At 45.5% G+C, this 17,978-nt stretch overlaps 1 protein-coding gene across 1 annotated transcript in view; it reads left to right on the forward strand.

Moving 5' to 3' along the window:
* The window catches only part of dock1 (dedicator of cytokinesis 1), an 815,700-nt gene that overhangs the window by 745,761 nt on the left and 51,961 nt on the right, over positions 1 to 17,978 (forward strand). Inside the window, 2 exon segments of the mRNA XM_034193753.1 lie at positions 7,002 to 7,178; positions 8,533 to 8,616. Of these exon segments, the coding sequence (XP_034049644.1) occupies positions 7,002 to 7,178; positions 8,533 to 8,616 (261 nt within the window).

A 17,978-nucleotide genomic window follows, 5' to 3' on the forward strand; every position in this document is an offset into this window, starting at 1 on the left:
GGTGGTGGAAGCCGTGTGGGACGCGGCTCATCTCTCGTCGGGGGTCTTCTATCTTCGAGCCTGCCCACACGTCACCTGGTGTTAATTGACTATTCATATCTTGTGTGTTTAGTTGTGTGTTGTCACAACATTAAATTGTTACTTATTGGCTTATTCATTGTCCGTTCCTTTGCGCCCCCTGTTGTGGGTCCGTGCTACGACACCTTCCCAACAGGATTTCTCGGCCATTCGTCATGGATTCCGAGGGGCGTCAACCCGAGCTTGAACGGCCAATGGAAGAGCCAGGAGCGCAGGCGTCAGCGGGAGGCGTGTTGAGTGAGCTGCAGCAGATTTTAACCGCCTTCACGGCTCGGCTGGATTTGGTGACCGAGCAGAATGTTCTCCTTAACCGGAGGGTGGAGGCTCTCACTGCCAGGGTGGAAGCGCGCGATCAGGGCGCTGCTGCAGCCACTCCTCTTGCTGGTCCTGGTCCCGTAATAGACGTTCCACTGGTCGTTCAACAACCCCCCCCCATTGTCCCCTGAAGCATACATAAGCCCTCCGGAACCGTACGGAGGCTGTGTTGAGATGTGCGCAGACTTCCTCATGCAGTGTTCGCTCGTCTTTTCACAGCGTCCTGTCATGTACGAGTCAGACGCCAGCCGGGTGGCTTATGTTATTAATCTGCTTCGAGGAGAGGCACGCGCCTGGGCTACGGTGCTTTGGGAGCAGAATTCACGGCTCCTAACGTCTTATGCTGGGTTTGTACGGGAGTTCAAACAAGTTTTTGACCATCCCAACAGAGGCGAGACCGCTTCGAGCGTGCTGCTGTCAATGAGACAGGGGCGTCGCAGCGCAGCCGAGTATGCAGTTGACTTCCGCATCGCTGGAATAACGTTGCGCTGCGCGCCGCCTTCGTAAATGGACTGTCTCCGGTCCTGAAGGAGCACCTGCTGGCTAAGGAGGAACCGCGGGATTTTGACGGGCTTGTCGATTTGGTTATACGCTTAGACAACCGTTTGAATGAGCATCGTCGGGAGCAGGCCGGGGGCGTGACCGGGCACGAGCCGTCCCTCCCCCTTCCGGTTCCGAAAGGGTGACGTCGTCCCCACGCTTCACTGCCAGAGGGCTCCGTGTGGCTACAGCTCCCCCTGCTGAGGAGGCTATGGACACGAGCAGGGCCAAAGTAAAGACAAACGTCAGACAAAGGAGGCTGGCCCGCGGGGAGTGTTTTGTCTGCGGCTCTTGTGAGCATATGCAGAAGGACTGCCCCAAACGTACAAACTACAATGCCCGTCCTTAGAAACTGGGCTAAGGGTGGGCCATAACACGCACGCGGGGAAACACCGCAAATCTGCACGAATCCCAGTAACGATCCTTTGTGGGGATCTAACCCTTCACGCCCCAGCACTGGTAGACACGGGGTCGGAAGGGAATCTGCTGGATAGCAGATGGGCAAAGGAAGTAGGGCTCCCCCTGGTGGCTCTGCCGTAACCATTGCAGGTGCGAGCAGTAGATGGCACCCTGCTTCCATTAATCACACATCAGACACAGGCTGTGACCTTGGTTGTGTCTGGAAATCACAGGGAGGAGATCGTGTTCCATGTAACACCTTCTACCTCCCGAGTGATTTTGGGATTTCCGTGGATGGTGAAGCACAATCCCCGGATAGATTGGCCGTACGGGGTTGTGACGTAGTGGAGCGAAACCTGCCACCGGGAGTGTTTAGGATCCTCGGTTCCTCCCGGCATGACGGCTAATAAGGAGGTTAAAGTCCCCCCCAATCTATCGGCGGTACCAGAGGAGTACCACGATCTCGCTGACGTCTTCAGCAAAGATCTGGCGCTCACTCTTCCCCCGCACCGACCGTACGATTGTGCCATCGATTTGGTCCCGGGTGCAACCTCTCACGTCCGGAACACGAATCAATGGAGACCTACATCCGGGACTCTTTAGCTGCCGGGCTGATCCGGAACTCCACCTCCCCGATGGGTGCTGGTTTCTTTTTTGTGGGCAAAAAGGACAGCGGACTCCGTCCATGCATTGATTACAGAGGGCTGAACGAGATCACGGTTCCAAACCGATACCCGTTACCTCTGTTGGATTCAGTGTTCACACCCCTGCATGGAGCCCAAATTTTCACGAAATTAGATCTTAGAAACGCGTACCACCTGGTTCGGATCCGGAAGGGAGACGAATGGAAGACGGCATTTAACACCCCGTTAGGTCACTTTGAGTACCTGGTCATGCCGTTCGGCCTCACTAACGCCCCCGCGACGTTCCAAGCTTTGGTAAATGACGTCTTGCGGGACTTCCTGCATCGGTTCGTCTTCGTATATCTGGACGATATACTCATCTTTTCCCCGGACCCTGAGACCCATGTCCAGCATGTACATCAGGTCCTACAGCGGTTGTTGGAGAACCGGCTGTTTGTGAAGGGCGAGAAGTGCGAGTTCCACCGCACTTCTTTGTCCTTCTTGGGGTTCATCATCTCCTCCAACTCCGTCGCCCCTGATCCGGCCAAGGTTGCGGCGGTGAGAGATTGGCCCCAACCAACAAGCCGCAGGAAACTGCAGCAGTTCCTCGGCTTTGCAAATTTCTACAGGAGGTTCATTAAAGGCTACAGTCAGGTAGTTAGCCCCCTGACTGCCCTGACCGCCACCAAGGTCCCCTTCACCTGGTCGGATCGGTGCGAAGCCGCATTTAAGGAGTTGAAATGCCGGTTCTCGACTGCACCAGTTCTGGTGCAGCCTGATCCTGATCGCCAGTACATAGTGGAAGTGGACGCCTCTGATTCAGGGATAGGAGCCATGCTGTCCCAGAGTGTGGAGGCTGATAAGGTTCTCCATCCTTGTGCCTATTTTTCCCGCAGGTTGACCCCAGCTGAACGGAACTATGACGTCGGCAATCGGGAGCTCCTCGCGGTGAAGGAGGCTCTTGAAGAGTGGAGACACCTGCTGGAGGGGGCGTCGTTGCCTTTCACGGTTTTCACGGACCATCGGAACCTGGAGTACATCCGGACCGCCAAGCGGCTGAACCCCAGGCAAGCCCGCTGGTCTCTGTTCTTCGGGCGCTTTGACTTCCGGATCACGTACCGCCCCGGGACCAAAAAACAAAAATCGGATGCGTTGTCCCGGGTGCACGAAGAAGAAGCCAAGGCGGGGCTGTCGAACCCCACCGAGACCATCATCCCCGAGTCCACTGTCGTGGCCTCCCTCACCTGGGACGTGGAGAAGACCATCTGGGAGGCCCTGGCAAGGAGCCCGGACCCGGGGACCGGCCCCAAGAACAGAATGTACGTCCCACCAGAGGCCAGAGCTGCCGTATTGGACTTCTGTCACGGATCCAAGCTCTCCTGTTATCCCGGAGTGCGTAGGACCGTGGCAGTGGTCCAGCAGCGCTTCTGGTGGGCGTCCCTGGAAACCGACGTTCGGGACTACGTCCAGGCCTGTACCATCTGCGCCAGGGGCAAGGCAGACCATCAAAAGACCTCGGGACTCCTCCAACCCCTGCCGGTGCCTCACCGCCCCTGGTCTCACATCGGCCTGGACTTCATCACGGGCCTCCCGCCGTCCCAGGGTAACACCATCATTCTCACGATAGTGGACCGGTTCTCCAAGGCGGCCCACTTCGTGGCCCTCCCGAAGCTCCCGACGGCCCAGGAGACGGCAGACCTCCTGGTCCACCACGTCATGCGGCTGCATGGGATACCATCGGACATCGTATCAGATCGTGGTCCCCAGTTCTCTTCGCAGGTTTGGAGGAGTTTCTGTAAGGAGCTGGGGGCCACCGTGAGTCTCTCGTCCGGGTACCACCCCCAGGCAAACGGCCAGGCAGAGCGGGCTAACCAGGAGTTGGAGCATGCCCTTCGCTGCGTCACCTCCGCGCACCCGGCGGCCTGGAGTCACCATCTGGCCTGGATCGAGTATGCCCATAACAGCCAAGTCTCGTCTGCTACCGGCCTCTCCCCTTTTGAGGCATGTTTGGGGTACCAGCCCCCATTGTTCCCGCTGGTGGAGGGAGAGGTCGGTGTGCCCTCGGTCCAGGCCCACCTCAGGAGGTGCCGCCGGGTGTGGCGGACCGCCCGCTTTGCCCTGTTAAAGGCCCGGACGAGGGCCAAGACCCATGCGGACCGCCGACGTTCCCCGGCCCCCACATACCAACCCGGGCAGGAGGTGTGGCTTTCGACAAAGGACATCCTTCTCTGTGTGAACTCCCCGAAGTTGAAGGACAGATTTATAGGACCCTTCAAAATCCTCAAGATCATCAACCCGGCCGCAGTGAAGCTCCAACTCCCAGCTTCACTGAGGATCCACCCTGTGTTCCATGTGTCCCGCCTCAAGCCACACCACACCTCGCCCCTCTGTGCTCCTGGACCTACGCCGCCTCCTGCCCGGCTCATTGACGGGGAGCCTGCTTGGACAGTCCGCAGGCTCCTGGACGTCCGTCGTAAGGGTCGGAGGTTCCAATATCTGGTGGACTGGGAGGGGTATGGACCTGAAGAACGCTCCTGGGTGAAGAGGAGCTTCATCCTGGACCCGGCCCTCCTGGCCGATTTTTACAAGAGACACCCGGACAAGCCTGGTCGGGCGCCAGGAGGCGCCCGTTGAGGGGGGGGTCCTGTTATGTGGGCCGCTGAAGAGGAGGTACTGCTGGCCCACCACCACCAGAGGGCGCCCTGCTTGGAGTGTGGGCTCCAAGCACGAGAGGGCGCCAGACCCAGAAGAAGTGACAGCTGTCACTCATCACACCAGCTGTCACTCATTTTCACCACTACATAAGCCGGACTGCAACTCCACCTCCCCGCCGAGAAATCTACTACCGAAGAGGTAACCTTCTCTGCTGTGATTTTGTTGTATCTAAACATTGTTCTGTGTGCAGCCGTTTTCCTGTGGACTCAGTCTGAAGCTGGATTGGCGGATAGTGGGAGCGCGACGGTCTTCGCCTCTCACTCCATCCAGGGAAGAGACTAACAGGAGCTGCACAGGTGAAATTGTATTGGAGGTGGAGGTTTTCCCTCCTAATTGAGTGTAGACTGTGGATTACTGAGTGTGCGAATTCACACTCATCCATCCTGTCTTTGTTTTCTGCCAGCAGTACCAGGGTCAACAGCCGAAGACAGAGGCCACCTGGGGACTCGGGACTTGGCGGCTCCGGTGTTCTTCAGGCCGTTGGTGGTGGAAGCCGTGTGGGATGCGGCTCATCTCTCGTCGGGGGTCTTCTATCTTCGAGCCTGCCCACACATCACCTGGTGTTAATTGACTATTCATATCTTGTGTGTTTAGTTGTGTGTTGTCACAACATTAAATTGTTACTTATTGGCTTATTCATTGTCCGTTCCTTTGCGCCCCCTGTTGTGGGTCCGTGCTACGACACCTTCCCAACAATTATAAAGTAAAATTATGGTAATAATAGCAATTATTATTTGCCCTGTTGTCATGCTGCTTTCATTTGGATTGGAAATCGGATCATTTAGCATTTACATAAAATAGAATTGTCGTCTGTTTTGGCCCCACCTAGTTGGTGGCAGAGTGACAAATTGTCTCTTGTCACTGTAAAACGTCTACTTTGATTGAAAATGACTGATCGCTTTGCCTCTGTCTCTGGCAGCTAATATGACCAAGGGGTGAAGGGCTATTCCAGCTATGCTTGACAGTGTTGTAAACAATGCAGTCGGAATGCTGTCTGCTCTACAAACTATGTAATGACACTAATCCAACAGCCAATGTATATTGTTAATTGTTGCATTGTTAATTCAGCAAATTAAAAGTTTTTATGTGGACAAAAAAAACACTGATACTGATATGTTGGTGAAAGGGTCATCTCGGCCAATATTATTAACCTATAAATATATCAGTCAGGCTCTTACAATAATAATAATAATAATAATAAATTTATCTATGTTGTAGCATGTCTGTGATAGACTGGCATCCTGTCCAGGGTGAACCCCGCTTCTTTTCCAATTACCAGTGGGACAGACTCAATAGGCTGGTTTTCATTATCCTCCAAATTGTTTAAATTGAAGTATGGAATTGAAAGCACGCTTAATTACACCAATTTTGGGGGGAAACCAAACTCTGAAATATTGCAGAAATGTTTTTACACTCACATGAGGTGGTTTTCAGGTAATGTGCAATGGCCTTATTTGAAAAACATTTTCTGCTATAACAGGTCACATGATGTACAGAAGCATCACATGGCATTCTAAAATACATAGCAGAGTATGTGTGGACGAAGTAAGAATGGCAAGCTTCATTAATTTTGTAAAAGATGTTATGGCAGTATTGGATTTTAAAAATAACAACAAAATACCAATATAGTGGGACGTAGTGGGACTCCTTCGCCATGACTATTGGAATTACAACTTACGCAAGAGCCTCACTAGAATAGCAGACAAAACCCAGCACGGGCATTCAATCACTCAATGGAAAATCTGTCATTCCTCAATTGTTTTTGGTGACATAATCGTTTTCGCAAATCTGTAAGTGAAATTCAGTTACTGAGAGACCAGGCCCTACGGGCTCGTCTCTCTTTTTGAAGCTTCAGGACCGAGATTCACAGGGCTAGATTTATATTTGACACATTTATTTTGGTCCATGGTCTAACTGTGGAATTTGCTCAATAATCCACTGATGTTTCTTGTAGTTTTTAACAGGGTGAGAAGTTAGCTTTTTCCACAGATAGTGAAGTTAGTATATTGTATTCATCTTTTCTCAGAGTTAATCATATTTTGTTGACTTGGAAGTTGCACATTTCCTTATATTATCAACTTCTATTTGGCAGTTACTCGTTTATTTTCACACATAATCAAAAATGATGCATTACTGTTCTCTTCTGCATGATTCGTGCATAATTAAGGATTCTTGAGAATGTTTGCAAAAAAGCTTTCCCTTGTTTTTGCATGCAGAAGGATTCAGCTTGATTGCTGCTTTGCAGCTTGATGGTACGTGAGTGTACTGATCCAGGTGAATAAGTGCTGAGAATACACAATGACGCACACCTTCACTTATTCTGCCATATAGGAGGAGATCAGTCCGCTGGAGAATGCTATGGAAACGATGCAGCTCACCAATGAAAAGATCAGCAGTATCGTACAGATGCATCTCAATGATCCCAACCTTTCCATCAATCCACTCTCCATGCTCCTCAATGGGATTGTGGACCCGGCTGTCATGGGAGGTTTTACCAACTATGAGAAGGTGAAGTCAATATGGATAAAGTTCTGGATTTATTCTGTCTGAAACAAATCAAAGTTACATGTATATGCCAAAGTGTGTGAAAACCCATATTTTTTGTTACTAGCTTTATCATTATGAATGCCTGCAACCAAAGCATTTTGCGTGACTGCAGAGATGAGGGTTCTCATTTTGTTCATTTTCATTGATATAGTGAAAACAAATTGTACTATTTTTAAGTAAGCTTGAGTTTGAGCTGTAATCAGATTTTATTCTCAGTTACATCATAATTCTACTATCATTACTGTAAACTTTTTAGTGTTATAATTGTGAGATACAGTAATGTGATAAGGTTTTACAAATCATGGAAAACAGCCAGTTTACATGTTTACCAAATAGTTAGTATTATTATTACTATTACTTTTAATAATTAACAAATGCTTTTTTTTTTGGTATATAAGTTGCACTTCCCAAACGACTTTTAAAAAGTGACTTATATTCCACAAAATATAGTAGTATATATATATATATATATATTTGAGGTCTATTAGAAAAGAAACCGACCGTTTTATTTTTTTTTAAAAACTATATGGATTTGATTCATATGTTTTTACGTCAGCCAAGCTTGAACCTTCATGCACATGCGTGAGTTTTTCCACGCCTGTCTGTGACGTCATTCACCTGTGAGCACGCCTTGTGGGAGGAGTGGTCCAGCCCCCTCGTTGGAATTCCTTTGTCTGAGAAGTTGCTGAGAGACTGGCGCTGTGCTTTATCAAAAATTTTTCCAAAACTGTGAGGCATATCCGAGTGGACACAATTCGACAAATTAAGCTGGTTTTCTGTGAAAATTTTAACGGCTGATGAGAGATTTTGGATTGTTTCTATCGCTGTAAGGACTTCCCACGGAGCGGGACGTCGCGCAGCGCTCCGAGACGACGTCGTCATCCTGTTTCAAGCTGAAAACCTCCAAATTTAAGCCTCTGTTGACCCAGGACGTCGTGAGAGAACAGAGAACTTTCAGAAGAGGTCGGAATCAGCAGTTTATCCGGACATTCCACTGTTAAAGGAGATTTTTTTTAATGAAGGACGTGCGGATGGATTAGCGCGTCGCCTCGCAGGAAAAACACCTCCATGTTGATAACCATTTGTAAAATCCAGGCGGCTTTTGGTGGCTTTCAGTTGAGTGAGTATCTGAGAAATTGTTTAACAGCAGGGCATGTTCCAACTTGTCCTTAAGGCTTCCAACGGAGGTGTTTTTCCTGTGGCAGGCGCGCTGCGCCGGCTGCGGGCCGATGCACGCGCCAATCCATCCAAGATAAGGAAGATATCTTGACACACATACAGTCCTTAATCTGTTATCCCATTCCTTCTCCCCCAGGCCTTCTTCAATGACAAGTACATGCAGGAGCACCCAGAGGACCTTGAGAAAATAGAGAAATTGAAAGACCTGATTGCCTGGCAGGTGAGACTCCAATTCCTGATAGTCAGCTATGCATGTGAGAGGTGCTTGAGATCCTTGTACAAAAAGATATTTTGTAAGTATCAGGCCCCCTCACCACAGGACTCTGCAGATGGTTTCTGGTACAGCACCTAGCCATGATGTTGTCCAAATGCAGTCCATGATGTAGGTTCTTCTTAGGTCGTGTTTCAGAGCTTTTCTGTTTGATTGTGCCACATCTGACTTGTGCATGCTTCTTGTGCAGAGCATGTGGTCTGAACATCTCTCATACAGGAACAAACAAATGTTTCCCATTCCACTGGCTTTGGTTGTCAAGCCGTGGACTTTGCAATGCCAGTAATGTGTGCGAAAATAAGGTTTTTAAAGATGCACAATGTGTTTTACAAATGCATTTTTACATTCCTCCATGCTTGAGATAAATGGCAGAAAACTCCTTTTCCACAGATGCTAGTGGTGACACAAGATTAATAGAACCTGAGGTAATTTCTGTGGCTCATTTTACAGAACATAAAAGGCATGGATGCACACAATCCATATGGTGTGTTCAGATTTGGCAAAATACTGACAAATTCTTGTGATAATGACTTCACCTCACCTCCCCATATAGGCAGTGAGGGATTTATTAGTCAGTCATACTACACTCATCACAAGAATTTTTTATGAAGGCAGCAGACGGTGAAGAAATACTTTGTGGCTTTGTTTGCTGGCCATTCTTCCATGAGGTAAGAAACCAGACCCATTTTAACCCAAATGTTGATTAACGGAAGACTGTATTATTCCAAAAGTAACGGTAATATTCATATTCATTGTTAAAGTAGACCTGCATTGAAATAAATGTGGTCAGATCTCAGAAAGAAATAGCTGATATGTATTCATAAGACCCTTGTGAATGCGGTAAAGTAAATCTGCAAGTCCAGATTTGTAATTCAGAGGAGAAATCTTAAAAATGACAAATTTGCAGCTAAAATTTGGCCCACCGCGAAAACTGTTTGTACATCCGGGACATTGCCATGATGTGAGGGAGAAGATGGAGTGCTAGCGCCTTCAGTCCAATCCCGCATTGAAATTGATTTTATCTGTTAGTAATGCTACTGTTATACACGTCCTGGTTTCAACATCTAAAAGTAAGCTGCAATGAATGCGATATACAGCTCTGCATGCTCAGATCAGCGGCGACATCGACAGTGGGCGACGTTCTTCACCGATGCCTTGCTCTCACTGCCTCCGATGCGCTTACTGAGTCTGCGGGCTCGGAAAACGACGCAGCGGGCCACTCACACTCACAGAGCTGCCGGCAACTCCGGCACCACCTCCCTGTCTACTGAATGGAGGTGCGGCCAACTTGGCAACAAGTCCAGAGACTACGCTCACTGTTTTGATGCAGAGCGCTCCGGCTGCCCGCAAGGACAGACTTCTTGCAGAAAAATCCGCAGCGCCGCATGGTCTCGGTAATCAGAGCCGCAGAGCTCCGTGGCCACTGAGAGAGGTTTGTATATTTTTAATGACTTGGATTCTTTGCAGGTCCCGCATCCGTACCCCGCGACGGTAACACCGGAGGCTACAGACAGTAGATTTTCAATGTGACACCACTCTATCAAATGGGCGTATGAAAAAGTCCCCAAAAATTATTTTCAAGCAAAAATAAAAGAAATGTACGAGGGCTGTCCATAAAGTATAGGTCCTTTTTATTTTTTTCAAAAACTATATGGATTTCATTCATATGTTTTTACGTCAGACATGCTTGAACCCTCGTGCGCATGCGTGAGTTTTTCCACGCCTGTCGGTGACGTCATTCGCCTGTGAGCACTCCTTGTGGGAGGAGTCGTACAGCCCCTCGTCGGAATTCCTTTGTCTGAGAAGTTGCTGAGAGACTGGCGCTTTGTTTGATCAAAATTTTTTCTAAACCTGTGAGACACATCGAAGTGGACACGGTTAGAAAAATTAACCTGGTTTTCGGTGAAAATTTTAACAGCTGATGAGAGATTTTGAGGTGATACTGCGACGCTCCGCCACAGGAAAAACACCTCCGTTGGAAGCCTTAAGGACAAGTTGGAACATGTCCAGCTGTTAAACAATTTCTCATATACTCACTCCACTGAAAGCCATTAAAAGCCGCCTGGATTTTACAAATGGTTATCAACACGGAGGTGTTTTTCCTGTGCCGCCGCACTGCGCCGGCTGCGTCCCGACGCGCGGACACGTCCGCACGTCTTTCATTAAAAAAATCTCCTTTAACAGTGGAATATCCGGATAAAATGCTGAAACTGACTTCTTCTGAAACTTCTCTGTTCTCTCACGACATCCTGGATCAATAGAGCCTGAAATGTGGAGGTTTTCAGCTTGAAACAGGCTGTCGACGGCGCCTGGGACCGCTGCACGATGTCTCGCTCCGTGGGAAGTCCTTAAAGCGACAGTATCACCTCAAAATCTCTCATCAGCAGTTAAAATTTCACCGAAAACCAGCTTAATTTTTCGAACCGTGTCCACTTCGATGTGTCTCACAGGTTTAGAAAAAATTTTGATCAAACAAAGCGCCAGTCTCTCAGCAACTTCTCAGACAAAGGAATTCCGACGAGGGGCTGGACGACTCCTCCCACAAGGAGTGCTCACAGGCGAATGACGTCACCGACAGGCATGGAAAAACTCACGCATGCGCACGAGGGTTCAAGCATGTCTGACGTAAAAACATATGAATGAAATCCATATAGTTTTTGAAAAAAATAAAAGGACCTATACTTTATGGACAGCCCTCGTATACTCACCAAACGTACTGCAAGACAATATGAAGTTTAAAAAAAAAGTCTATCCTTCCGTATAAGACAATAAAAAGGTGCTTTTGTAAGAGATGCAAAGGACGTAAATCCGCAAATTACAGTTGGCGCGCGTAATGCATGCTGGGATAGGGTCTTCTCTCTTGCGTCTCGGCAACGTCCCGGATGTGCTGACAGTTTTGCGGAAGGACAAATTTTAGCTGTAAATTTGTCATTTTTAAACAAAGATTTCTCCGTTGAATGACAGATCTGGACTTGCAGATTTACTTTACTACATTCAGAAGGATCTTATGTGTAAATGTAAGTAATTTTTTGGTCCAAAGATGTGACTGTATTTATTTCAGTGCAGGTCTACTTTAAATTGACAAGTCATGTCATCCCAGTTCCATGTTCCGATGTTGTTTGTTGTCCCATTTGTTATCCTTCTCCTTTTCCTCCTCTGCGCCACATCTCTGAGTCAAGACCTAGTACCAAAAACAGCCAGTTGCTGTCTTTGGCCACTGGTTATCATTATATTTGTATGTTATCAAAAATAATTGTCAGTTGTTGTCTTACTTAATTTCTTCTGCTCTTCCAAAACCACAGTGATGGCGAGGATGCGTGTTCGAACATAAACTCATACTGCTACCACTATCAAGTCAGTTCAAGTTTTGTGTCAGCCATGGTATTTTGCACCTCAGGTCCCTTGAACTTGCACGCACATTTCCACTCCTGTGCCGTCCATTAGTGTGTTTTGACTGTGGTTTCTGGCTTGTTTGGTTTATGTTGTTATCTTGCACTGCTTAAAGAAAATCTGAACTCAGCATTTGTATTTTTTGGGAACTTTGTATCTGCAGTGAGCCTGAGGAAAGTGCATGCACAGCAGACAGAAAATGCACATGCGCACCCTTTTGTGGAATCCACCACAGACATACATACCATAAAGCTCAGCAAGCTTACCACCAGAATCCACTTCTTCCATTTTCTTTGTGTTTTTGTGTCACTCCTTAGTGCTGAACTAAGGGTCACTTTAATTCTCAAAACGTTGTGCTTTTCTGCCTTCTGGATCACTCACGAATTGAGCAGATACCAGAGGTTTTGCATTCTGCTTCTCTATCATTGGTTTCAAGGAACACAGAAATTGAGTTTGCTCTCTCTCTCTCTCTCTCTCTCTCTCTCTCTCTCTCTCTCTCTCTCTCTCTCTCTCTCTCTCTCTCTCTCTCTCTCTCTCTACTGCTTTAAAATAGGTCATCTTTGTGTTCTGCATCTCTGGTGGAACTCTGAAAAGTTTAGTTTTTCTGTGTTTGTGAAGCCTTTAGTCTTCATAAGGCGCAGTGACTCACACAGCAATATGCCAGTCTCAAACTAGTTCAGTGCATATCTTGAAGCTTGATCTTTCATTATGTCGTGCAAAAAAGGAACAGAAAACTGAGGGTTTGCCTCAGAACCCAGAGGCTGCATTTAAATTACCGTATTTTTCAGAGAATAAGTCGCATCGGAGTATAAGTCGCACCTGTTTAAAAATTACTCTGTAAGAGGAAAACCCCATATACAAACAGTGTTGCCAATGTAACTGAAAAGTTATTTTATACAGTTACATTTTAGTTACTTCATTAGCAGCTGTGGACAACTTGTTGGCAGCTGCTGAATATGACTAATAAAGTAACTATTCATCTAACTTTGTTGTTTTTATGATTGAGTCCTCAGAAAATTAACTGTTAGTTACTTTGTTGATTGCTCACCCTTGAGCATAATGCTGCGTTTACACATAACGACGACAACTCACGAATGCCACAAAGTATACATTCTTGGCCACTGATCTTGAATGTGATGATTTGAGGCAGAGGCATCAGGTGTCCTCAAGAACTGCTGCAACCTGTTACCACATGTCCCGATTAATGACACGTGTTGCTGACGAATTATCAGGAACCATTACGCACAGTCAAGAATAATGTTCCATGCTATTCCATGCAACAGCACATCGTTATGTTCTGTCACGTTGTGAATGAGGCAAATTGTCTCCACACACACCCATATTTATCCATCAGCTGCTGAATTATTCAGGTCGCTCCAGTTTGCTCCTCAAAATCCACAGCAGAAGAACTTTGTGACTGCATGCTTAGTTGAGCCCTGTGCCATGGAGTGGCGCAGAGAGGAGGAGACGGAGAGAGCCAGATGTGTGGCTCCACGCAGCTCTCGTCTCGCGCGTTTTCCCAAACATCAGGCACATGCAGCAGGTGGAACACCTGCAGGAGCGCAGTGATGAGCATTGGAATGAAACTTTTAGCCGACCTGGCATCACTGTCCTTCTTCAGCATACTGCAGCAATGCGGTGCAGCAGGGTTTAATTGTGCGCACGTCAGAGAAGAACGCTGTCACGCTCTATTAACGATCACCAGTAATCAAGACGGATCAACACGCTCAGTTGCGACCTCCATGGCGTGAGGTGAAATGAGGGTGGTGCATGACATTCGTGGAAGATTTTTTGACAGCCAAAAACATGCTCCACGAAAATCACAAATACCACGCACCAACACGCACTATTAAGAAACCTATTCAGATGCGTTAAGTCACGTTAAAAATGTCAGGAATGTGCCAACAATGACGCAAATATGACATTCGGAATGCGTCTTGCCTATGTGTAAATGCAGCATAAGCAAATTAGATTACTAGCAGTGGTGGGCACAGCTAACCAAAAAGTTAGCTTTGATAACAGATAATCAGCTAACTGAAAACTTTCTTTTATAAAGCAAAACCGATAAAACACCCCAAAATTTATTGGAAGCTACAGATAACCGATAACTTTCATTATTGTCTCCGGTACACTTGCAACTACTAACAAGCTGATTTTGAGTTTTAACACAATGATTGCTTCTATTAGTATCAAAGGTGACCACAGACCCAAACAATGAGTCAGCACTTCTGTCTCTATGCGACCTACCCTCTGCTGGAAGTTCTTGTTTATTACATAGCTTCTAGCAACAGCGTTGCCGTGAGGCGGAGGTCTTGTAAAATAAAGCAGTACTGACTTATGGCTTGGTTTATAAATTAAATTATACAGATAGAATAACTCCATTAATGTCAATTCTGTCATTTGTACAAAGTTAAAATATAACACATATCTTTTAATTTTAAATAATGCACTAATTCTAAAGTTTGTAACACACACAGATAGATGCCAAAGGGATTATGGGAAAATGAGACTCCACTAACACTGATTGGTTGACTCAGTCATTCTATGTAAAAACCAACACGTTAATGTGACTTGACGTGTGTGTTGGTATTTAAATGTGCTTTTGTAAAATATGCCATTTTAAATATATGTAAAAAAAAAAAAGCAATTTGTTAAAGCCATAACTAAGTCAAGTTGTGATTTGACAACCATCTGATGTAACTGGGGTCAAAATGCATGGAACACTGCCATCTACTGGAGCCCAGACGCTCAGACCCTTACCCATAATCCTTTGCGTACAATTTTTTTTTGTTTGTTTTTTTTTTGTTTTGTTTTGTTTTTTTTAGCGCCAGAGAGTTCTTTGGTTTAAACAACAGAATCCATGACGAAAGTTGTAAATGAACATTATACAAGCAAAATGTATATTTTTTCTTTAGCTGCAGCAAGAGGCTGCAACAACTATCAGGCGCGCAAAGAATTATAATTTATGGGATAGCTCAATAGGTCAGTAGATGGCAGTAGAGGCCATAGAGCAAACAGGAAAATATTGGATAAGCAACCTGAGCTTCTTCTGACATTTAAAACAAACACAATAACAAGTAACAATGTCTATAAACCCAGAGAATATATTCATGAGAGTTTTAGGCACAATATACAGAGTTTAATGCTGTTGTCCATGTGGAGCCTAATCAGAGTGTCTCAAATGCATTTCTCCTGTCGTGACTGTACCGGGATTACCCATAATGCACCACCTGTACACAGCATGTCCACACTAAAACCTTCAAAATTAGTGCAGTACTTTAAAGCTAAAACATATAGCTGATATTTTTTAATTTAAATAACATGTCCACATTAGTTTTGCTTAAATTTTAACCATAAGTTAAAACTGTTTGCCTCTGGATGACTTGGGTGATATTGCTGGAGAGTTGGTATGGTGTCAAGAGGAATTATCTTGTGACTAGTTCTTCTGTGACTGCAGAGGATAGAGCCGTTTCTGCTGAAACCAGCTCTCCTCTGTTTACAGAGAATAGAGCAGTTTTTTGACTACAAAACCTTTAACAGGTAAGCTCTGAAATCTTTGATATCAGACTTAACAATGGTTTTTAGATGTTAATAATTGATTCACTTCATGTGCAAAAACATATTAGCGATCTAAAAATTATCGGACCAAAATTCATCGGAAGATAATTGGTCTGATGATGCTTTTCAGAATTATCTGAAAAGCTAATCCGATAATGAAAACATTAGCTTTGATGGTTAGCGGATTAACTGTGCCCACCACTGATTACTAGTTACCTTATTAGTTACATTACTTATTATTAGTTGCAAGTTGTCGGCAGCTCCTAATAAAGTAATTGCATAAAGCTGTTAATGGAGTAACTGTATAAAGTAACTAATAAAATAACTTTTCAAAGTGCTGCAACACTGTACATGAATCACACCAGAGTATAAGTTGCACCTGTTTTTTCTGTATTATCAGCTCTTTAATTTTGGATTTTTGTGCATTTATGTAACAATCTGAGAGCTTGTTACATAAATCCACTGTTCAGGTCTCCATCCTTGGTCATCTAACATTTTATTTTGTCCAGACTGCATCAAATGGCGTTCAGCATGTTTATTTGTCCATCTTGCTTATTTTTGGAATTTAAGTGACAGCACCAGCTGTGGTGTGCATATGTGCTTCACTGACTTCTTGTCTGTTGTCAAGTCACCCCCCAGGGAAAAGGTGATAATAAGTGAAATAAGAGTATACTCCAGAAAATACAGTAATTCTGATTGTGTTATATGTGCTTAACATTTTAGCTAGGTTGGTGGTCCTATGAGGGTGGGTGTTGTCTTTTTTCACCTGTTTTTCTGGTAATGACAAGGGATTTGGGGTACATCCATGTGTATTTGTGATATTGCGTCATGCGTAATCTTTATAATAGCAGCTGTAACTCATAGGTGGGAATTGTGTTGTCATATTATTCCACTCAATAAAAATTCCTGTCTTTATGAATAGGCAGTGGTTCTGTAGAATGACAACAGCAAAGTTATTGAAGTCGGTGTTATTTGTGATAGGTTGGCCCTGAAGACCTTGGTGTAAAATGCATAACCATTCGTTAGAATCTGTAACTTCTTGATTTTTTTTTTCTTGAAATTGCCAATATTTTCATCTTGATGCAAAGCTGCCAAACAGTGAGTTCTTGTTAAAATTGATACATCTGAAAGCCAGTTTAGAATCGCCATTCAGCATCGCTCTAAGAGTTTCAGCCAAAATTAAGTTGTGTTATGGCTCACAAAGTGTTCAAAAATGAACCTGCAAGCATCAATCCACAGCTGTAATTAGCAGGAAGTATGCTGCAAAATGCAGTCAAACTCGTGTTGTTTAGAATTTGTGTTGGATATACAGTAGTGCTCCTGTGCTGTTAAATAACCACTGAAATTCTGGAGTTTCACATCCACATGTCAAACAGCAAGTGAGTGATGCTGTTGTGTGGTGGTGTGTTCACCACCCAGGTGTGTCGCGGAGAGGAGCAGAGCTATATTTGGTGCCGAGACCATGCCAAGCGTTCGCACGGGGAGCTTTTTAAAAAACAGCAAAGGCCGAGATGCCGACGTGGAATTGTATCAACCGTGTTCTTGCCACAACCAGCGTGCTTGTTTATCTCGTGTCTCGAATCTGCCTAAATGAGACAAATGAAGGAAAGCCTGTTCAGATGAGCAAGCCAAAGGAAGAGATGCGAGCCCCTGTGCCCCATTTGTCTAAAATACCCATTGTCCTCATTTTGTGATTAGAGAGGAAATGAGCAAATAGAAGACAGGAAATTAGGTGCTTTTAAAAGCTCCCTTGCAAATATGACGTTTTCTCTCATGTTTCTGGTTATCTTTGACAAATGCTGTGGACAGATGCCTGTTTATACTCTGTGCATCTTCTCTGTGCTTCTGTCAGAATGTTTATTCAATAAATGATGAGTAAGTTCCTCTGTCTTTTTGTGCAGGTTATGTGTCAGGAGAAAGTACAGTATACGTAAATACTTTTTTGGCAGTCATACGAGTAAATTGGTTTGTCAGTGGCACTTCTCTTATTTCTGGGGCCTTTTGATGAAGTGTTTTTCTTGTGCTTGAGGTCCTTTTATCTCATGTGTGTATTCTAGACTCCCTTTATTAGTCTGACTCACCACTGGCTGCTGTTTACGTCTCCAGGACCTCTGAGGACCTCATGAAAGGTCTTAATATGTCATGGTTGCCTTAATGCCAGGCATCTGAAAGCCGTCCCAGGCCCCCGGGGTATAGCTCAGATGTCTGCTCCCTGTGAATTACTCAAAAGCCTTTTTTTTTCTAAAAGGAGGTGGTTATATTTACAGGACAGTACGCGCTAACAGCTGATATTTGACATTTCCTTGTGGGTTTCCTGAACAAAGGATTATTCAATTAGTGTTTTCCCACCAAGTGCCAACTTT

Source organism: Thalassophryne amazonica, chromosome 18, assembly GCF_902500255.1.
Source record: "Thalassophryne amazonica chromosome 18, fThaAma1.1, whole genome shotgun sequence".
Taxonomy (NCBI): domain Eukaryota; kingdom Metazoa; phylum Chordata; class Actinopteri; order Batrachoidiformes; family Batrachoididae; genus Thalassophryne; species Thalassophryne amazonica.